The 21,703-nt window shown below is 53.9% G+C and overlaps 1 protein-coding gene across 1 annotated transcript; it reads left to right on the top strand.

The window, feature by feature from the left end:
* Positions 1–4,607: 4,607 nt before the first annotated feature.
* On the top strand, positions 4,608–16,279 carry LOC116953528 (peptidyl-prolyl cis-trans isomerase FKBP8-like). Its single transcript, XM_032973800.2, has 3 exons — positions 4,608–5,058; positions 10,630–10,716; positions 11,779–16,279. The coding sequence occupies exons 1-3, from the start codon at positions 4,885–4,887 to the stop codon at positions 11,860–11,862; spliced, it is 345 nt and encodes a 114-aa protein (XP_032829691.1). The 5' UTR covers positions 4,608–4,884; the 3' UTR covers positions 11,863–16,279.
* Positions 16,280–21,703: the final 5,424 nt, after the last annotated feature.

Here is a 21,703-nt window from a genome sequence, read left to right as displayed (position 1 = left end):
ACTTACCCACCCACACACCCACCCACACATTCACCTACCCACTCATCCACCCACATACTGACCCACCCACCCACCCACTCACCCACCCAGACACCCACCCACCCACTCACCCACCCACCCACCCACTCACCCACCCACCCACGCACACACTCGGCCACCCACCCACCCATTTACTCACCTGGCCACTCACTCGTTGCGGGTGACTGTAACAATCGCGAGACTCGCGACGTTTCGCCCGGGGACTGCGCCAAGAGAATCTTCAGGATTGACTCCGCGCCGCGTTGGACGACACTCGCCACCGTTGCGCGTTTGGGTTTTGTTTTTTTTGGCTACATCGGGGTGGTGGTGGAGGGCCTGACGACACAAAAACTTTGACCGGGAAATTTCTAACCAACTTCTGTGCGGTGTCGTCGCACCCCCCCCCCCCCCACTCCTCCACCCCCCATCACCCCCCCCGCCCCCTCCCATCTCCCCCCCCCACTCCGCCCCCCCCCCCCGCCCCTGCCCATCTCCCCCCCAGGCCGCCGGACATCCCCGGCGGCGCGCGTCTGCACTACCGCGTGCGCGTGCTGGCGGCGAGCGACCCGCCCCGGGGGACCGCCCGGCTCCGCGTCGCCCGCAGGAAGCGTGAGGCCGGCGCGGGCCGCCTGGGCCGCGGGGACGCGCCGGGCGCCGAGCGGCTGTACCGCGCCGCACTGGCCCTGCTCCCGCTGGGGCCGCGGCGCCGCCGGCCCGCCCGGGAGCTGCCGGCGCCGGGGAGCCGGGGGCCCCGGAGGATTTGGGAGGTGGCGACCGGATGGCTCGGAGGTCAGAGGTCGGCGAGAGAGGGCGAGGCGCGCCGGGAGGGGAATGGTCGCCGACCGGAAGGGCCGTCGCCAAAAATCGCCGAGCGGTCAGCGGCAGACGGCGATTTTTTTTAATTCTTCATCGATTTTCTTTTGGGTGGAGGGGGTGAGGCCACGCACGCGATGATGCGGCACCAAGTCTCTGTTGAGAACCCTCCACCACCCGACAAATTCATTGTCACGTGTTTCGTGACGCGCCGATTGTTATTGTTTCGTCTCCATGACCCACTAAACCACCCACTCAGCTACCCACCCACTCACCCACTCAACCACCCACCCACTCACCCACTCACCCACCCACTCAACCACCCACTCACCCACCCACTCACCCACTCAACCACCCACTCACCCACCCACTCACCGACCCACTCACCCACTCAACCAACCACCCACCCACCCACTCACCCACCCACTCACCCACCCACTCACCCACCCACTCACCCACCCACCCACCCACTCACCCACCCACTCACCCACCCACTCACCCACCCACTCACCCACCCACTCACTCACTCACTCACCCACACACTCCCCCACTCACCCACTCACTCACTCACCCACCCACTCCCTCACCCACCCACTCACCCACTCACTCACCCACTCACCCACTTACCCACTCACTCACTTACCCACTCACCCACTCACCCTTTCACTCACTCACTCACCCATTCACCCATTCACCCACTCACCCACTCACCCACTCACTCACCCACCCACTCACCCATTCACCCACCCACTCACCCACCCACTCACTCACCCACTCACTCACTCACTCACCCACTCACCCACCCACTCACCCACTCACCCACTCACTCACTCACTCACCCACTCACTCACCCACTTACTCACCCACTCACTCACTCACTCAACCACCCACTCACCCACCCACTCACCGACCCACTCACCCACTCAACCAACCACCCACCCACCCACTCACCCACCCACTCACCCACCCACTCACCCACTCACCCACCCACTCACCCACCCACTCACTCACTCACTCACCCACTCACTCACCCACCCACTCCCCCACTCACCCACTCACTCACTCACCCACCCACTCACTCACTCACCCACCCACTCACCCACTCACTCACTTACCCACTCACTCACTCACCCACTCACCCTTTCACCCACTCACTCACCCATTCACCCATTCACCCACTCACCCACTCACTCACCCACCCACTCACCCATTCACCCACCCACTCACCCACCCACTCACTCACCCACTCACTCACTCACTCACCCACTCACCCACTCACCCACTCACTCACTCACTCACTCACCCACTCACTCACCCACTTACTCACCCACTCACTCACTCACTCACCCACTCACTCATCCACTCACTCACTCACCCACTCACTCATTCACTCACCCACTCACCCACTCACCCACTCATTCACCCACCCACTCACCCATTCACCCACCCACTCACCCACCCACTCACTCACCCACTCACTCACTCACTCACCCACTCACCCACCCACTCACCCACTCACCCACTCACTCACTCACTCACCCACTCACTCACCCACTTACTCACCCACTCACTCACCCACTCACTCACCCACTCACTCATCCACTCACTCACTCACCCACTCACTCATTCACTCACCCACCCACTCACCCACATACTCACCCGCCCACCCACTCACCTACTCACCCACCCACTCACCCAGTCACCCACTCACCCACCCACTTACCCACCCACTCACCCACCCACTCACCCACCCACCCACTCACCCGCCCACCCACTCACTCACCCACCCACTCACCCACCCACTCACCCACCCACCCACTCTCCCACTCACCCACCCACTCACCCACTCACCCACCCACCCACCCACTCACCCATCCACCCACTCTCCCACCCACCCACTTACCCACCCACTCGCCCACCCACTCACCCACCCACTCACTCATTCACCCACTCACTCACCCACTCAGTCACCCACTCACCCACCCACTCACTCACTCAACCACTCACTCACCCACTCACTCACTCCCCCACTCACTCACTCACCCACTCACTCACCCACTCACCCACCCACTCACTCACCCACTCAACCATTTACCCACTCACCCACTCATTCACGGATCTACCCACTAAATCACCCACTCATACACTTATCCATCCACTCACACAACCCACGCTCACTCACCACAGGTGAGCTTGAAGAACAATGCTCACAACTGAAAAATGTAGTGATCATGAAGGTAGAGTACGAGACATTTCGCTTGGGAATGCGTCAAGCATCGTCAGGACAGACCCGGGATTAAGTCGGAGTGAAATTCAGGAATTTGGAACGCGTTCGTCAGCCTCGAGAGGGTGGTGGTGGTGGTCTTGTTGTGTTTAAAACCTCGCCATAGTCCCAACACGGGGTCAGCATTGAGAATCTCATCTCCTCAATCGAACCTCACCACTGGAACCTCACCACTGGAACCTCACCACTCGAACCTCACCACTGGAGCCTCACCACTCGAACCTCACCACTCGAACCTCACCACTGGAACCTCACCACCGGAACCTCACCACTCGAACCTCACCACTGGAGCCTCACCACTGGAACCTCACCACTGGAACCTCACCACTCGAACCTCACCACTCGAACCTCACCACTGGAACCTCACCACTCGAACCTCACCACTCGAACCTCACCACTGGAACCTCACCACTGGAACCTCACCCAGTGTTAAGTCAGAAGTTTTGCCGGATCGTTCCGGTACCTCGGTCCAAAAATCAGCCGTGAACATAACGATGACGTCGATGATGATGATTATGACGAGGATGATGACGTCGATGATGATTATGACGAGGATGATGACGTCGATGATGATGGCGACGAGGTTGATAATGATGATGATTACGAGGATGATGATGATGATTATGCCGAGGTTGATGATGACGAAGTTGATGATGACGAGGTTGATGATGATGACGTCGATGATGATGATTATGACGAGGTTGATGATGATTATGACGAGGATGAAGATGATGACGTCGAAGATGATGATGATGATGACGAGGATGATGATGACGAGGTTGATGATGACGAGGATGATGACGAAGTTGATGATGATGAGGTTGATGATGATGACGTCGATGATGATGATTATGACGAGGTTGATGATGATGATGACGAGGATGATGATGATGACGAGGATGATGATGACGAGGTTGATGATGATGACGTCTATGATGATGATGGCGACGAGGTTGATCACGAGGTCCGTGCGGACGTTTTGTGCGCAGGTGAGCGGCACGACGAGGTGCCGCACGGGACGGCCATCACGCTACGGGAGAGAGAAGAGGAGGAGGAGGATGAGGAGGAGGTGGAGGAGACGAAGAGAGACGCCGACGGCAACGAGCGAAGAGGCGAGGGGGCGCGGCCGGGTGAGGCGGTGACGAGTGCGGACGAGGAGGAGTCTCGGAAGGACGAGGTGGAAGTTGTCAGTGGCGATGAGGGCCGTGACGGCGACGAGGTGGAGGAGGAGGAGGAGCTGCGTGTGCGCTGCCTGCTGGGCCTGTCGGCGAGCGAGGCGGCGCAGGGCCGCGTGGAGGCGGCTCTCTGTACCTGCAGCGCTGCCCTGCTCCTGCAGCCACACAGCGCCAAGGCCCTGCTGAGGCGCGGCATGGTAACGGGGGGGGGGCACGGGGGGGGCACGGGGGGGCACGGGGGGGGCACGGCGACATGGGCAGTGGACACGGGGACACGGGGACACGGCACGTGACGTGGACACGTGGGGACATGAGGATGCAGGGACAAGGGGACCTGAGGACAGGGAGACACGGGACACGGGCATATGTGATGCGGGGACACGTGACATGGACACGTGACATGGACACAGAGGCACGGGGACACGTGACATGGACAGGTGACATGGACACAGAGGCACGGGGACAAGTGACATGGACACGTGACATGGACACGTGACATGGACACAGAGGCACGGGGACACGTGACATGGACACGTGACATGGACACAGAGGCACGGGGACACGTGACATGGACACGTGACGTGGACACGTGACATGGACACAGAGGCACGGGGACACGCGGAGCGCAGTGATGTGGGGCCGTGCGGCGACCCTCCCAGATGCGTGGGCCTGTCCCCGCCGCCGCTGCAGGTGCTGGCCCTGATGGGGCGGCACGAGGAGGCGTCCGCGTCGCTGTTGAGCGCCCTGGAGCTGGAGCCCGCCAACGTGGTGAGCGTGGGGCCCTCGCCAGCCGGAGCCGCCGACTCCAACTCACCCTAGCCCTAACACTACCCACACACCTACACCAACACTCACCCTAGCCCTAACACTACCCACACACCTACACCAACACTAACCCTAGCCCTAACACTACCCACACACCTACACCAACACTCACCCTAGCCCTAACACTACCCACACACCTACACCAACACTCACCCTAGCCCTAACACTACACACACACCTACACCAACACTCACCCTAGCCCTAACACTACCCACACACCTACACCAACACTCACCCTAGCCCTAACACTACCCACACACCTACACCAACACTCACCCTAGCCCTAACACTACCCACACACCTACACCAACACTCACCCTAGCCCTAACACTACCCACACACCTACACCAACACTCACCCTAGCCCTAACACTACACACACACCTACACCAACACTCACCCTAGCCCTAACACTACCCACACACCTACACCAACACTCACCCTAGCCCTAACACTACCCACACACCTAGACCAACACTCACCCTAGCCCTAACACTACCCACACACCTACACCAACACTCACCCTAGCCCTAACACTACCCACACACCTAGACCAACACTCACCCTAGCCCTAACACTACCCACACACCTAGACCAACACTCACCCTAGCCCTAACACTACACACACACCTAGACCAACACTCACCCTAGCCCTAACACTACACACACACCTACGCCAACACTAACCCTAGCCCTAACACTACACACACACCTACACCAACACTCACCCTAGCCCTAACACTACCCACACACCTACACCAACACTAACCCTAGCCCTAACACTACCCACACACCTACACTAACCCTAGCCCTAACACTACACACACACCTACACCACCACTAACCCTAGCCCTAACACTACCCACACACCTACACCAACACTAACCCTAGCCCTAACACTACCCACACACCTAGACCAACACTCACCCTAGCCCTAACACTACCCACACACCTACACCAACACTAACCCTAGCCCTAACACTACCCACACACCTAGACCAACACTCACCCTAGCCCTAACACTACACACACACCTACACCAACACTCACCCTAGCCCTAACACTACCCACACACCTACACCAACACTAACCCTAGCCCTAACACTACACACACACCTACACCAACACTCACCCTAGCCCTAACACTACCCACACACCTACACCAACACTAACCCTAGCCCTAACACTACCCACACACCTACACTAACCCTAGCCCTAACACTACACACACACCTACACCACCACTAACCCTAGCCCTAACACTACCCACACACCTACACCAACACTAACCCTAGCCCTAACACTACCCACACACCTAGACCAACACTCACCCTAGCCCTAACACTACCCACACACCTACACCAACACTAACCCTAGCCCTAACACTACCCACACACCTACACCAACACTCACCCTAGCCCTAACACTACCCACACACCTACACCAACACTCACCCTAGCCCTAACACTACACACACACCTACACCAACACTCACCCTAGCCCTAACACTACACACACACCTACACCAACACTCACCCTAGCCCTAACACTACCCACACACCTACACTAACCCTAGCCCTAACACTACCCACACACCTACACCAACACTAACCCTAGCCCTAACACTACACACACACCTACACCAACACTCACTCTAGCCCTAACACTACCCACACACCTACACCAACACTATCCCTAGCCCTAACACTACCCACACACCTACACCAACACTAACCCTAGCCCTAACACTACACACACACCTACACCAACACTAACCCTAGCCCTAACACTACACACACACCTACACCAACACTCACCCTAGCCCTAACACTACCCACACACCTACACCAACACTCACCCTAGCCCTAACACTACCCACACACCTACACCAACACTCACCCTAGCCCTAACACTACACACACACCTACACCAACACTCACCCTAGCCCTAACACTACCCACACACCTACACTAACCCTAGCCCTAACACTACCCACACACCTACACCAACACTAACCCTAGCCCTAACACTACACACACACCTACACCAACACTCACTCTAGCCCTAACACTACCCACACACCTACACCAACACTATCCCTAGCCCTAACACTACCCACACACCTACACCAACACTAACCCTAGCCCTAACACTACACACACACCTACACCAACACTAACCCTAGCCCTAACACTACACACACACCTACACCAACACTCACCCTAGCCCTAACACTACCCACACACCTACACCAACACTCACCCTAGCCCTAACACTACCCACACACCTACACCAACACTCACCCTAGCCCTAACACTACACACACACCTACACCAACACTCACCCTAGCCCTAACACTACCCACACACCTACACCAACACTCACCCTAGCCCTAACACTACCCACACACCTACACCAACACTCACCCTAGCCCTAACACTACACACACACCTACACCAACACTCACCCTAGCCCTAACACTACACACACACCTACACCAACACTCACCCTAGCCCTAACACTACCCACACACCTACACCAACACTCACCCTAGCCCTAACACTACCCACACACCTACACCAACACTAACCCTAGCCCTAACACTACCCACACACCTACACCAACACTCACCCTAGCCCTAACACTACCCACACACCTACACCAACACTCACCCTAGCCCTAACACTACACACACACCTACACCAACACTAACCCTAGCCCTAACACTACACACACACCTACACCAACACTCACCCTAGCCCTAACACTACCCACACACCTACACCAACACTCACCCTAGCCCTAACACTACACACACACCTACACCAACACTCACCCTAGCCCTAATACTACACACACACCTACACCAACACTCACCCTAGCCCTAACACTACACACACACCTACACCAACACTCACCCTAGCCCTAACACTACACACACACCTACACCAACACTCACCCTAGCCCTAACACTACCCACACACCTACACCAACACTCACCCTAGCCCTAAAACTACCCACACACCTACACCAACACTCACCCTAGCCCTAACACTACCCACACACCTACACCAACACTCACCCTAGCCCTAACACTACCCACACACCTACACCAACACTCACCCTAGCCCTAACACTACACACACACCTACACCAACACTCACCCTAGCCCTAACACTACACACACACCTACACCAACACTCACCCTAGCCCTAACACTACACACACACCTACACCAACACTAACTCTAGCCCTAACACTACACACACACCTACACCAACACTCACCCTAGCCCTAACACTACACACACACCTACACCAACACTCACCCTAGCCCTAACACTACACACACACCTACACCAACACTCACCCTAGCCCTAACACTACCCACACACCTACACCAACACTAACCCTAGCCCTAACACTACCCACACACCTACACCAACACTCACCCTAGCCCTAACACTACCCACACACCTACACCAACACTCACCCTAGCCCTAACACTACACACACACCTACACCAACACTCACCCTAGCCCTAACACTACCCACACACCTACACCAACACTAACCCTAGCCCTAACACTACCCACACACCTACACCAACACTAACCCTAGCCCTAACACTACCCACACACCTACACCAACACTAACCCTAGCCCTAACACTACACACACACCTACACCAACACTCACCCTAGCCCTAACACTACACACACACCTACACCAACACTCACCCTAGCCCTAAAACTACCCACACACCTACACCAACACTCACCCTAGCCCTAACACTACACACACACCTACACCAACACTCACCCTAGCCCTAACACTACACACACACCTACACCAACACTCACCCTAGCCCTAACACTACACACACACCTACACCAACACTAACTCTAGCCCTAACACTACACACACACCTACACCAACACTCACCCTAGCCCTAACACTACACACACACCTACACCAACACTCACCCTAGCCCTAACACTACACACACACCTACACCAACACTCACCCTAGCCCTAACACTACCCACACACCTACACCAACACTAACCCTAGCCCTAACACTACCCACACACCTACACCAACACTCACCCTAGCCCTAACACTACCCACACACCTACACCAACACTCACCCTAGCCCTAACACTACCCACACACCTACGCCAAGGGGCGCGGGTGGGGGGGGGGGGCTCGGAGCCAGGGTTCCACCGAGGGTCTCGGGCGTTCATATCCAGGGGAGCCACGCGGAGTCGTGGGACTCGCTGCCAGGAGGGTCCTGCTGCCGCTGCTGTGGCTGCTTCTGTCAAGGGCTTCGTCAGCAGCAGCCGACCGGCTGTCCGCTCACCGGCACGCGCGTCATTGTCGCCCCCTAGTCATCCCCTTGTTGTCCCTTTGTCGTCCCCTTGTCATCCCCTTGTCCTCTTGTCGTCCCCTTGTCGTCCCCTTGTCATCCCCTTGTTGTTCCCTTGTCGTCCGCTTGTCATCCCCTTGTCGTCCCCTTGTCATCCTTGTCGTCCCCCTTGTCGTCATTGTCATCCCCTTGTCATCCCCTTGTCCTCTTGTCGTCCCCTTGTCATCCCCTTGTCGTCCCCTTGTCATCCCCTTGTCATCCCCTTGTCGTCCCCTTGTCATCCCCTTGTCGTCCCCTTGTCGTCCCCTTGTCATCCCCTTGTCGTCCCCTTGTCGTCCCCTTGTCATCCCCTTGTCATCCCCTTGTCATCCCCTTGTCGTCCCCTTGTCATCCCCTTGTCGTCCCCCTTGTCGTCCCCTTGTCGTCCCCCTTGTCGTCATTGTCATCCCCTTGTCATCCCCTTGTCCTCTTGTCGTCCCCTTGTCATCCCCTTGTCATCCCCTTGTCATCCCCTTGTCGTCCCCCTTGTCGTCATTGTCATCCCCTTGTCATCCCCTTGTCCCCTTGTCGTCCCCTTGTCGTCCGCTTGTCATCCCCTTGTCGTCCCCTTGTCATCCCCTTGTCGTCCCCCTTGTCGTCCCCCTTGTCGTCCCCTTGTCGTCATTGTCATCCCCTTGTCATCCCCTTGTCCTCTTGTCGTCCCCTTGTCATCCCCTTGTCATCCCCTTGTCATCCCCTTGTCATCCCCTTGTCGTCCCCCTTGTCGTCCCCTTGTCGTCCCCCTTGTCGTCATTGTCATCCCCTTGTCATCCCCTTGTCCCCTTGTCGTCCCCTTGTCGTCCGCTTGTCATCCCCTTGTCGTCCCCTTGTCATCCCCTTGTCCCCTTGTCGTCCCCTTGTCGTCCCCTTGTCATCCCCTTGTCGTCCCCTTGTCATCCCCCCTTGTCGTCCCCCTTGTCGTCCCCTTGTCATCCCCTTGTCATCCCCTTGTCCCCTTGTCGTCCCCTTGTCATCCCCTTGTCGTCCCCTTGTCGTCCCCTTGTCGTCCCCCTTGTCATCCCCTTGTCATCCCCTTGTCCCCTTGTCGTCCCCTTGTCGTCCCTTTGTCATCCCCTTGTCATCCCCTTGTCGTCCTTGTCGCCTGCTCAGGTGATCCACTCGGAGCTCTTCAAGCTGAGGAGGAGAATGTCGCTGAGGGCTCGAGATGGGAAGACGGCGACGGGGAAGAAGCCCAGGGTGAGGGACAGCCTCCTCCTCCTCCTCGTCTCTCATCCTCCTCCTCGTCTCTCATCCTCCTCCTCCTCCTCGTCTCTACTCCTCCTCATCTCTACTCCTCCTCGTCTCTACTCCTCCCCGTCTCTCCTCGTCTCTCCTCCACCTCCTCGTCTCTCCTCCTCCTCGTCTCTCATCCTCCTCCTCCTCGTCTCTACTCCTCCTCGTCTCTCCTCCTCCTCCTCGTCTCTCCTCCTCCTCTTTCTCCTCCTCGTCTCTCCTCCTCTGCGTGTCTCCCACGTGGCCACACATTCCGGTGCAGCGCGACTCAGTGACGACGCTTTCGCGGATCGATTCCGGCTCGTCGCCAAGGTTCACGGTTCACTTCCGCCGGGCCGCCCTGGTCAATACTGCGCTAGTGCGGTATTAACCGTGGAAATACTCCCACGCGCCGGCTGATTCACTCGCGGTGGACGCACGGCCGGATCAAGGCACGGGGCTTGAGGGGCTGCAGCCCAGGGTGCTCCGCCAGCTGGAGGGCCTCCAGAGATGAAGTGAAAAGTTACTTCGTTTGTGAACGCTGAATTTTATTTGTTGTTAGCCATGTAAAAATAAATTATACTTTTTATTTTACTTTGTTTTCTTTTTGAAATATTACTGGGGGCCTCACAGTACCTGTAGCCCAGAGGCCTAGACAATCCTATTCCGGCCCTGGGTGGACGCTAGAGATGCCGTGACGCCATTGGCGAGGAGTAGGAGGCCATCACGTGCCTCAGATGTCACGGGCCGAATTTGGCCACATTTGAAAAATGACACCACAAATGACTCGGCTGGGATCTCACACACGCAAGGTATCAATCATTATCCCCCTCTTCTGTGAAAACTTGGGAAGGACCCTCCTGAAAATAGAGTCAAGAGACTCGGCGAGGCTTTCCCGGCTACAAAAATAAATGATGAAAATAAAATGTTTTAATATTTATTAGAACAAACACACTCCACCTACTGACACTCTCCCACCCAGTGCTCCCATCAACCTGTACCCCCGTCTCTCTACCCCCGTGCCTCTCTCTCCCCGTGCCCCCCCAGACACTGGTTCCCTGGCGGTGGCTGCTGGGGGCCTTGGCGCTGGCGCTGGGTGCATCCGTCGTGACCTCCATTGCCAGACTATAGACGACTCGGAGTTGGGGTGTTAGGGGGGGTCGGGAGGAAGTGGCCCCCCACGGTTCTCTGGGTCCAGAGGGCACGAAGTGGGGGAGTAAGGCGAGGGTTAGTTGGTGTAGGTGTGTGTGTAGTGTTAGGGCTAGGGTTAGTGTTGGTGTAGGTGTGTGGGTGGGTGGTGTTAGGGCTAGGGTTAGTGTTGGTGTAGGTGTGTGTGTAGTGTTAGGGCTAGGGTTAGTGTTGGTGTAGGTGTGTGTGTAGTGTTAGGGCTAGGGTTAGTGTTGGCGTAGGTGTGTGTGTAGTGTTAGGGCTAGGGTTAGTGTTGGTGTAGGTGTGTGTGTAGTGTTAGGGCTAGGGTTAGTGTTGGTGTAGGTGTGTGTGTAGTGTTAGGGCTAGGGTTAGGTTTGGTGTGTGTGTGTAGTGTTAGGGCTAGGGTTAGTGTTGGTGTAGGTGTGTGTGTAGTGTTAGGGCTAGGGTTAGTGTAGGTGTGTGTGTAGTGTTAGGGCTAGGGTTAGTGTTGGTGTAGGTGTGTGTGTAGTGTTAGGGCTAGGGTTGGTGTAGGTGTGTGTGTAGTGTTAGTGCTAGGGTTAATGTTGGTGCAGGTGTGTGTGTAGTGTTAGGGCTAGGGTTAGTGTTGGCGTAGGTGTGGGGGTAGTGTTAGGGCTAGGGTGAGTGTTGGTGTAGGTGTGTGTGTAGTGTTAGGGCTAGGGTTAGTGTTGGTGTAGGTGTGTGTGTAGTGTTAGGGCTAGTGTTGGCGTAGGTGTGTGTGTAGTGTTAGGGCTAGGGTTAGTGTTGGTGTAGGTGTGTGTGTAGTGTTAGGGCTAGGGTTAGTGTTGGTGTAGGTGTGTGTGTAGTGTTAGGGCTAGGGTTAGTGTTGGTGTAGGTGTGTGTGTAGTGTTAGGGCTAGGGTTAGTGTTGGCGTAAGTGTGTGGGTAGTGTTAGGGCTAGGGTTAGTGTTGGTGTAGGTGTGTAGGTAGTGTTAGGGCTAGAGTTAGCGTTGGCGTAGGTGTGTGTGTAGTGTTAGGGCTAGGGTTAGTGTTGGTGTAGGTGTGTGTGTAGTGTTAGGGCTAGGGTTAGTGTTGGTGTAGGTGTGTGTTTAGTGTTAGGGCTAGGGTTAGTGTTGGTGTAGGTGTGTGTGTAGTGTTAGGGCTAGGGTTAGTGTTGGTGTAGGTGTGTGTGTAGTGTTAGGGCTAGGGTTAGTGTTGGCGTAAGTGTGTGGGTAGTGTTAGGGCTAGGGTTAGTGTTGGTGTAGGTGTGTAGGTAGTGTTAGGGCTAGAGTTAGCGTTGGCGTAGGTGTGTGTGTAGTGTTAGGGCTAGGGTTAGTGTTGGTGTAGGTGTGTGTGTAGTGTTAGGGCTAGGGTTAGTGTTGGCGTAGGTGTGTGTGTAGTGTTAGGGCTAGGGTTAGTGTTGGTGTAGGTGTGTGTGTAGTGTTAGGGCTAGGGTTAGTGTTGGTGTAGGTGTGTGTGTAGTGTTAGGGCTAGGGTTAGGTTTGGTGTGTGTGTGTAGTGTTAGGGCTAGGGTTAGTGTTGGTGTAGGTGTGTGTGTAGTGTTAGGGCTAGGGTTAGTGTAGGTGTGTGTGTAGTGTTAGGGCTAGGGTTAGTGTTGGTGTAGGTGTGTGTGTAGTGTTAGGGCTAGGGTTGGTGTAGGTGTGTGTGTAGTGTTAGTGCTAGGGTTAATGTTGGTGCAGGTGTGTGTGTAGTGTTAGGGCTAGGGTTAGTGTTGGCGTAGGTGTGGGGGTAGTGTTAGGGCTAGGGTTAGTGTTGGTGTAGGTGTGTGTGTAGTGTTAGGGCTAGGGTTAGTGTTGGTGTAGGTGTGTGTGTAGTGTTAGGGCTAGTGTTGGCGTAGGTGTGTGTGTAGTGTTAGGGCTAGGGTTAGTGTTGGTGTAGGTGTGTGTGTAGTGTTAGGGCTAGGGTTAGTGTTGGTGTGTGTGTAGTGTTAGGGCTAGGGTTAGTGTTGGTGTAGGTGTGTGTGTAGTGTTAGGGCTAGGGTTAGTGTTGGCGTAAGTGTGTGGGTAGTGTTAGGGCTAGGGTTAGTGTTGGTGTAGGTGTGTAGGTAGTGTTAGGGCTAGAGTTAGCGTTGGCGTAGGTGTGTGTGTAGTGTTAGGGCTAGGGTTAGTGTTGGTGTAGGTGTGTGTGTAGTGTTAGGGCTAGGGTTAGTGTTGGTGTAGGTGTGTGTTTAGTGTTAGGGCTAGGGTTAGTGTTGGTGTAGGTGTGTGTGTAGTGTTAGGGCTAGGGTTAGTGTTGGTGTAGGTGTGTGTGTAGTGTTAGGGCTAGGGTTAGTGTTGGCGTAAGTGTGTGGGTAGTGTTAGGGCTAGGGTTAGTGTTGGTGTAGGTGTGTAGGTAGTGTTAGGGCTAGAGTTAGCGTTGGCGTAGGTGTGTGTGTAGTGTTAGGGCTAGGGTTAGTGTTGGTGTAGGTGTGTGTGTAGTGTTAGGGCTAGGGTTAGTGTTGGCGTAGGTGTGTGTGTAGTGTTAGGGCTAGGGTTAGTGTTGGTGTAGGTGTGTGTGTAGTGTTAGGGCTAGGGTTAGTGTTGGTGTAGGTGTGTGTGTAGTGTTAGGGCTAGGGTTAGGTTTGGTGTGTGTGTGTAGTGTTAGGGCTAGGGTTAGTGTTGGTGTAGGTGTGTGTGTAGTGTTAGGGCTAGGGTTAGTGTAGGTGTGTGTGTAGTGTTAGGGCTAGGGTTAGTGTTGGTGTAGGTGTGTGTGTAGTGTTAGGGCTAGGGTTGGTGTAGGTGTGTGTGTAGTGTTAGTGCTAGGGTTAATGTTGGTGCAGGTGTGTGTGTAGTGTTAGGGCTAGGGTTAGTGTTGGCGTAGGTGTGGGGGTAGTGTTAGGGCTAGGGTTAGTGTTGGTGTAGGTGTGTGTGTAGTGTTAGGGCTAGGGTTAGTGTTGGTGTAGGTGTGTGTGTAGTGTTAGGGCTAGTGTTGGCGTAGGTGTGTGTGTAGTGTTAGGGCTAGGGTTAGTGTTGGTGTAGGTGTGTGTGTAGTGTTAGGGCTAGGGTTAGTGTTGGTGTGTGTGTAGTGTTAGGGCTAGGGTTAGTGTTGGTGTAGGTGTGTGTGTAGTGTTAGGGCTAGGGTTAGTGTTGGCGTAAGTGTGTGGGTAGTGTTAGGGCTAGGGTTAGTGTTGGTGTAGGTGTGTAGGTAGTGTTAGGGCTAGAGTTAGCGTTGGCGTAGGTGTGTGTGTAGTGTTAGGGCTAGGGTTAGTGTTGGTGTAGGTGTGTGTGTAGTGTTAGGGCTAGGGTTAGTGTTGGTGTAGGTGTGTGTTTAGTGTTAGGGCTAGGGTTAGTGTTGGTGTAGGTGTGTGTGTAGTGTTAGGGCTAGGGTTAGTGTTGGTGTAGGTGTGTGTGTAGTGTTAGGGCTAGGGTTAGTGTTGGCGTAAGTGTGTGGGTAGTGTTAGGGCTAGGGTTAGTGTTGGTGTAGGTGTGTAGGTAGTGTTAGGGCTAGAGTTAGCGTTGGCGTAGGTGTGTGTGTAGTGTTAGGGCTAGGGTTAGTGTTGGTGTAGGTGTGTGTGTAGTGTTAGGGCTAGGGTTAGTGTTGGCGTAGGTGTGTGTGTAGTGTTAGGGCTAGGGTTAGTGTTGGTGTAGGTGTGTGTGTAGTGTTAGGGCTAGGGTTAGTGTTGGTGTAGGTGTGTGTGTAGTGTTAGGGCTAGGGTTAGGTTTGGTGTGTGTGTGTAGTGTTAGGGCTAGGGTTAGTGTTGGTGTAGGTGTGTGTGTAGTGTTAGGGCTAGGGTTAGTGTAGGTGTGTGTGTAGTGTTAGGGCTAGGGTTAGTGTTGGTGTAGGTGTGTGTGTAGTGTTAGGGCTAGGGTTGGTGTAGGTGTGTGTGTAGTGTTAGTGCTAGGGTTAATGTTGGTGCAGGTGTGTGTGTAGTGTTAGGGCTAGGGTTAGTGTTGGCGTAGGTGTGGGGGTAGTGTTAGGGCTAGGGTTAGTGTTGGTGTAGGTGTGTGTGTAGTGTTAGGGCTAGGGTTAGTGTTGGTGTAGGTGTGTGTGTAGTGTTAGGGCTAGTGTTGGCGTAGGTGTGTGTGTAGTGTTAGGGCTAGGGTTAGTGTTGGTGTAGGTGTGTGTGTAGTGTTAGGGCTAGGGTTAGTGTTGGTGTGTGTGTAGTGTTAGGGCTAGGGTTAGTGTTGGTGTAGGTGTGTGTGTAGTGTTAGGGCTAGGGTTAGTGTTGGCGTAAGTGTGTGGGTAGTGTTAGGGCTAGGGTTAGTGTTGGTGTAGGTGTGTAGGTAGTGTTAGGGCTAGAGTTAGCGTTGGCGTAGGTGTGTGTGTAGTGTTAGGGCTAGGGTTAGTGTTGGTGTAGGTGTGTGTGCTTTATTGACCTGGTCAAGGCCTATGATACCATCAGTAGGCCTGGGCTCTGGGTCGTTCTTCGTGCTTTTGGAGTACCTGACCCTCTGCTCACGATCATTAAGGACCTTCATGATGGTGAGCGGGCCCGGGTAAAACTACGTGGCCGGGAGTCAGAGCCATTCCCTGTACACCTTGGGGTGCGACAGGGATGTCCTCTGGCTCCCACATTATTTAACATCTATTTTGACCACGTAGTTCGTGAAGCCTTCAATAGCTGTACCGGGGGAATCTCCATATGGTACAGATATAATGGGAGGCTAATCGATGCCCGGGTGCGGTCAAGGGATGGCTCCCTATTGCTCAACCACGTTATGTATGCTGATGACTTGGTAATAGCTGCTCAGTCAGAGGAGGAGTTGGAGACGCTGCTGCTGAGACTGGAGCGTGCCACTAAGAGGTGGGGCCTTACCATCAGCCCCACCAAAACTAAGCACCTGCCTGGGTATTTTGTACCATCGAACACTCCACCCCCACAACTCCCAATCGGTGATGGGGCAGTTGTGGAGAGAGTGGAGAGTTTCCCATACCTGGGCAGTGTGCTTATGACTGGCTCCAGTTTAACAGCAGAGGTCTCACTCCGAATCAGTCGAGCGGCAATATCTTTTCATCGGTTGCGTAACGCTGTGTGGAAGCTACCTGGTCTGTCGCTCCGCACTAAGCTTCAGGTCTTCTCGGCCACGGTCATTCCCTCCCTTCTCTACGCTTGCGAAACGTGGACCCCCCTAATGGAACATCTTCGCCGGTTAGAAACATTTAGGCTGACCTGCCTACGATCCATCCTGGGTTTAACCAGACTGGATTGTGTGAGGAGCTCACAAATCCTTGAAAGATCTGGGCAGGGTCCCATCGGTGAGCTCCTCCGGCAGGCAAGGCTGCGATGGCTGGGTCATGTAGCCCGCATGCCCAGCCACCGCATGCAGAAACAGCTTTTGTTTGGCCGGATTGAGGGGGCTAAGCGGGCGCGGCACGGGCTAGAGAAGAGATGGAGTGATGTGGTACAGGAGGACGTGGAGCTGAGTGGACTTGCCGATGACTGGTACCAGCGGTGTCAAGATCGGCCTCTGTGGAGGAGGCTCGTGAAGGATGCTACTGGGCAGTTGGAGGCAGTCGCCCTCCAACAACAACGGAGGGCGGAGGAGCGACGCTCACAACAGCGAGCGGAGCGCCGGGTGGCTAAAGCACAGCAGGTTGGCACAGTAGGGGGCACAGGTGGTGCATCAGCCAGTCATCTCAGTCAGTCGACCCGTGGCACCTGGGTCTGCCCCGTGACCTCCTGCCAGCGGGCGTTCGACACTTCACGTGGCCTCAGGGTGCACATAGCCTGGCACAAGCGTCGTGGTGACGTCACCGCCACTTAGTGGCGAATGGCGGTTGTTGTTGTTGTAGTGTTAGGGCTAGGGTTAGTGTTGGTGTAGGTGTGTGTTTAGTGTTAGGGCTAGGGTTGGTGTAGGTGTGTGTGTGTGTGTAGTGTTAGGGCTAGGGTTAGTGTTGGCGTATGTGTGTGGGTAGTGTTAGGGCTAGGATTAGTGTTGGTGTAGGTGTGTAGTGTTAGGGCTAGTGTTGGTGTAGGTGTGTGTGTAGTGTTAGGGCTAGGGTTAGTGTTGGTGTAGGTGTGTGTGTAGTGTTAGGGCTAGAATCTGTGTTTAGGCTGGTGTTGGTGTGTGTAGTGTTAGGGCTAGAGTCTGTGTTTAGGCTGGTGTTGGTGTGTGTGTAGTGTTAGGGCTAGAGTCTGTGTTTAGGCTGGTCTTGGTGTGTGTGTAGTGTTAGGGCTAGAGTCTGTGTTTAGGATGGTGTTGGTGTGTGTGCAGTAATAGGGCTAGAGTCTCTGTTTAGTCTGGTGTTGGTGTGTGTGTAGTGTTAGGGCTAGAGTCTGTGTTAAGGCTGGTGTTGGTGTGTGTGTAGTGTTAGGGCTAGAGTCTGTGTTTAGGCTGGTGTTGGTGTGTGGGTAGTGTTAGGGCTAGAGTCTGTGTTTAGGCTGGTGTTGGTGTGTGTATAGTGTTAGGGCTAGAGTCTGTGTTTAGGCTGGTATAGGTGTTGTAGTGTTAGGGCTAGGGTCTGTGTTTAGGCTGGTGATGGTGTGGGTAGTGTTAGGGCTAGAGTCTGTGTTTAGGATGGTGTACGTGTGTGTGTAGTGTTAGGGCTAGAGTCTGTGTTTAGGCTGGTGTTGGTGTGTGTGTAGTGTTAGGGCTAGAGTCTGTGTTTAGGCTGGTGTTGGTGTGTAGTGTTAGGGCTAGAGTCTGTGTTTAGGCTTGTGTTGGTGTGTGTGTAGTGTTAGGGCTAGAGTCTGTGTTTAGGCTGGTGTTGGTGTGTGTGTAGTGTTAGGGCTAGAGTCTGTGTTTAGGATGGTGTTGGTATGTGTGTAGTGTTAGGGCTAGAGTCTGTGTTTAGGCTGGTGTTGGTGTGTGGGTAGTGTTAGGTTTAGACTCTGTGTTTAGGCTGGTGTTGGTGTGTGTGTAGTGTTAGGGCTAGAGTCTGTGTTTAGGATGGTGTTGGTGTGTGTGTAGTGTTAGGGATAGAGTCTGTGTTTAGGCTGGTGTTGGTGTGTGTGTAGTGTTAGGGCTAGAGTCTGTGTTTAGGCTGGTGTTGGTGTGTGTGTAGTGTTAGGTCTAGAGTCTGTGTTTAGGCTGGTGTTGGTGTGTGTGTAGTGTTAGGGCTAGAGTCTGTGTTTAGGATCGTGTTGGTGTGTAGTGTTAGGGCTAGAGTCTGTGTTTAGGCTGGTGTTGGTGTGTGGGTAGTGTTAGGGCTAGAGTCTGTGTTTAGGCTGGTGTTGGTGTGTGTGTAGTGTTAGGGCTAGAGTCTGTGTTTAGGCTGGTGTTGGTGTGTATGTTAGGGCTAGAGTGTGTGTTTAGGCTTGTGTTGGTGTGTGTGTAGTGTTATGGCTAGAGTCTGTGTTTAGGCTGGTGTTGGTGTTTGTAGTGTTAGGGCTAGAGTCTCTGTTTAGGTTGGTGTTGGTGTGTGGGTAGTGTTAGGGCTAGAGTCTGTGTTTAGGATGGTGTTGGTGTGTGTGTAGTGTTAGGGCTAGAGTCTGTGTTTAGGATGGTGTTGGTGTGTAGTGTTAGGGCTAGAGTGTGTGTTTAGGCTTGTGTTGGTGTGTGTGTAGTGTTAGGGCTAGAGTCTGTGTTTAGGCTGGTGTTGGTGTTTGTAGTGTTAGGGCTAGAGTCTGTGTTTACGCTGGTGCTGGTGTGGGTAGTGTTAGGGCTAGAGTCTGTGTTTACGCTGGTGCTGGTGTGGGTAGTGTTAGGGTTAGAGTCTGTGTTTAGGCTGGTGTTGGTGTGTGTGTAGTGTTAGGGCTAGAGTCTATGTTTAGGCTGGTGTAGATGTGTGTGTAGTGTTATTTCTAGACTCTGTGTTTAGGTGGTATTGGTGTGTGGGTAGTGTTAGGGCTAGAGTCTGTGTTTAGGGTGGTGTTGGTGTGTGTAGTGTTAGGGCTAGAGTCTGTGTTTAGGCTGGTGTAGGTGTGTAGTGTGAGGGCTAGAGTCTGTGTTTAGGCTGGTGTTGGTGTGCGTGTAGTATTAGGGCTAGTGTCTGTGTTTAGGGTGCTGTTGGTGTGTGGGTAGTATTAGGGCTAGAGTCTGTGTTTAGGGTTCTGTTGGTGTGTGTGTAATGTGAGGGCTAGAGTTTGTGTTTAGGCTGGTGTTGGTGTGTGTGTAGTGTTATTGCTAGAGTCTGTGTTTAGGCTAGTGTTGGTGTGTGGGTAGTGTTAGGGCTAGAGTCTGTGTTTAGGCTGGTGTTGGTGTGTGTGCAGTGTTAGGGCTAGAGTCTGTGTTTAGGCTGGTGTAGGTGTGTGTGTAGTGTTAGGGCGAAGGTCTGTGTTTAGGCTGGTGTTGGTGTGTGCGTAGTGTTAGGGCTAGAGTCTGTGTTTAGGCTGGTGTAGGTGTGTGTGTAGTGTTAGGGCGAAGGTCTGTGTTTAGGCTGGTGTTGGTGTGTGGGTAGTGTTAGGGCTAGAGTCTGTGTTTAGGCTGGTGTAGGTGTGTGTGTAGTGTTAGGGCTAGACTGTGTTTAGGCTGGTGTTGGTGTGTATGTGAGGGCTAGAGTCTGTGTTTAGGCTGGTGTTGGTGTGTGTGTAGTATTAGGGCTAGTGTCTGTGTTTAGGCTGGTGTTGGTGTGTATGTGAGGGCTAGAGTCTGTATTTAGGCTGGTGTAGGTGTGTGTGTAGTGTTAGGGCTAGACTCTGTGTTTAGGCTGGTGTTGGTGTGTATGTGAGGGCTAGAGTCTGTGTTTATGCTGGTGTTGGTGTGTGGGTAGTATTAAAGCTAGAGTCTGTGTTTAGACTGGTGTTGGTGTGGGTAGTGTTAAGGCTAGAGTCTGTGTTTAGGCTGGTGTTGGTGTGTGTGTATTGTTAGGGCTAGAGTCTGTGTTTAGGCTGGTGTAGGTGTGTAGTGTGAGGGTAGAGTCTGTGTTTAGGCTGGTGTTGGTGTGTGTGTAGTATTAGGGTTAGTCTGTGTTTAGGGTGCTGTTGGTGTGTGTGTAGTATTAGGGCTAGAGTCTGTGTTTAGGGTGCTGTTGGTGTGTGTGTAATGCGAGTGCTAGAGTTTGTGTTTAGACTGGTGTTGGTGCGGGTAGTGTTAGTGCTTGTTAAAGGTAAGGTTATAGTTGGGCTAGTGTTAGGGGTATCACCGTGACCTATGGGTGAGGGTTTTTATACGGGTTCTGGGGTTGGGTTATCTGCTGTAGGGGTGACGAATAAGGGATGAGAGTGTTGGGGTTACAGTGCCATGTTAGCATATGGGTTGAGGGTTAGGGGTAAGGATGCTGGGATTATAGGGGTTATTGGGGTAAGGGTGTTGGGATTACAGGGGTGTTGTTGAGGGGTTTTGGGGTCAGCGGTAGGTGTGGGGCAGTCCTCGGCTCACGAACATAATTCGTTCCTGAGACCCGTCCGTAAGTCCAACAGTTCGTAAGTCCGAACAATAATGCGTTGTTTTTAAATACCCATACAGTCAGTATTATGAAATGTGTTACGGAAGCATTGTTAAACTCATGATTCAGAACAAATATTGTACATTTACATATAACACACTGTAAAACATACTGTACTGTAAATAACGCATGAAATAAAGTTACATGAATAGTAAAAAATCTGTTTCTTTTTTTCATTTACCTTGAGTCCTGATGGTGGCTTGCTTGTCAGAAGGGGGGCAAATTGCACACACACGAACACAAAAACACACGCACACAGACACACAGACACACGCACACAGACACACGCACACTACACAACAACAACCGCCATTCGCCACTAAGTGGCTGTGATGTGACCACGACGCTCGTGCCAGGCTAGGTGCGTGTTAAGGCCACGTGAAGTGTCGAACACCCGCTGGCAGGAGGTCACGGGGCAGACCCAAGTGCCACGGGTCGACTAAGATGACTGAGATGACTGGCTGATGCACCACCTGTGCCCCTTACTGTGCCAACTTGCTGCGCTTTAGCCACCCAGCGTTCCGCTCGTTGTTGTGAGCGTCGCTCTTCCGCCCTCCGTTGTTGTTGGAGGGCGACTGCCTCCAACTGCCCAGTAGCGT

The sequence above is a fragment of the Petromyzon marinus genome, chromosome 52, assembly GCF_048934315.1.
Source record: "Petromyzon marinus isolate PM22_M1 ecotype Great Lakes invasive population chromosome 52, UKy_Petmar_22M1.pri1.0, whole genome shotgun sequence".
In the NCBI taxonomy this organism is placed as follows: domain Eukaryota; kingdom Metazoa; phylum Chordata; class Hyperoartia; order Petromyzontiformes; family Petromyzontidae; genus Petromyzon; species Petromyzon marinus.
This window is presented reverse-complemented; position numbering and strand designations above follow the sequence as displayed.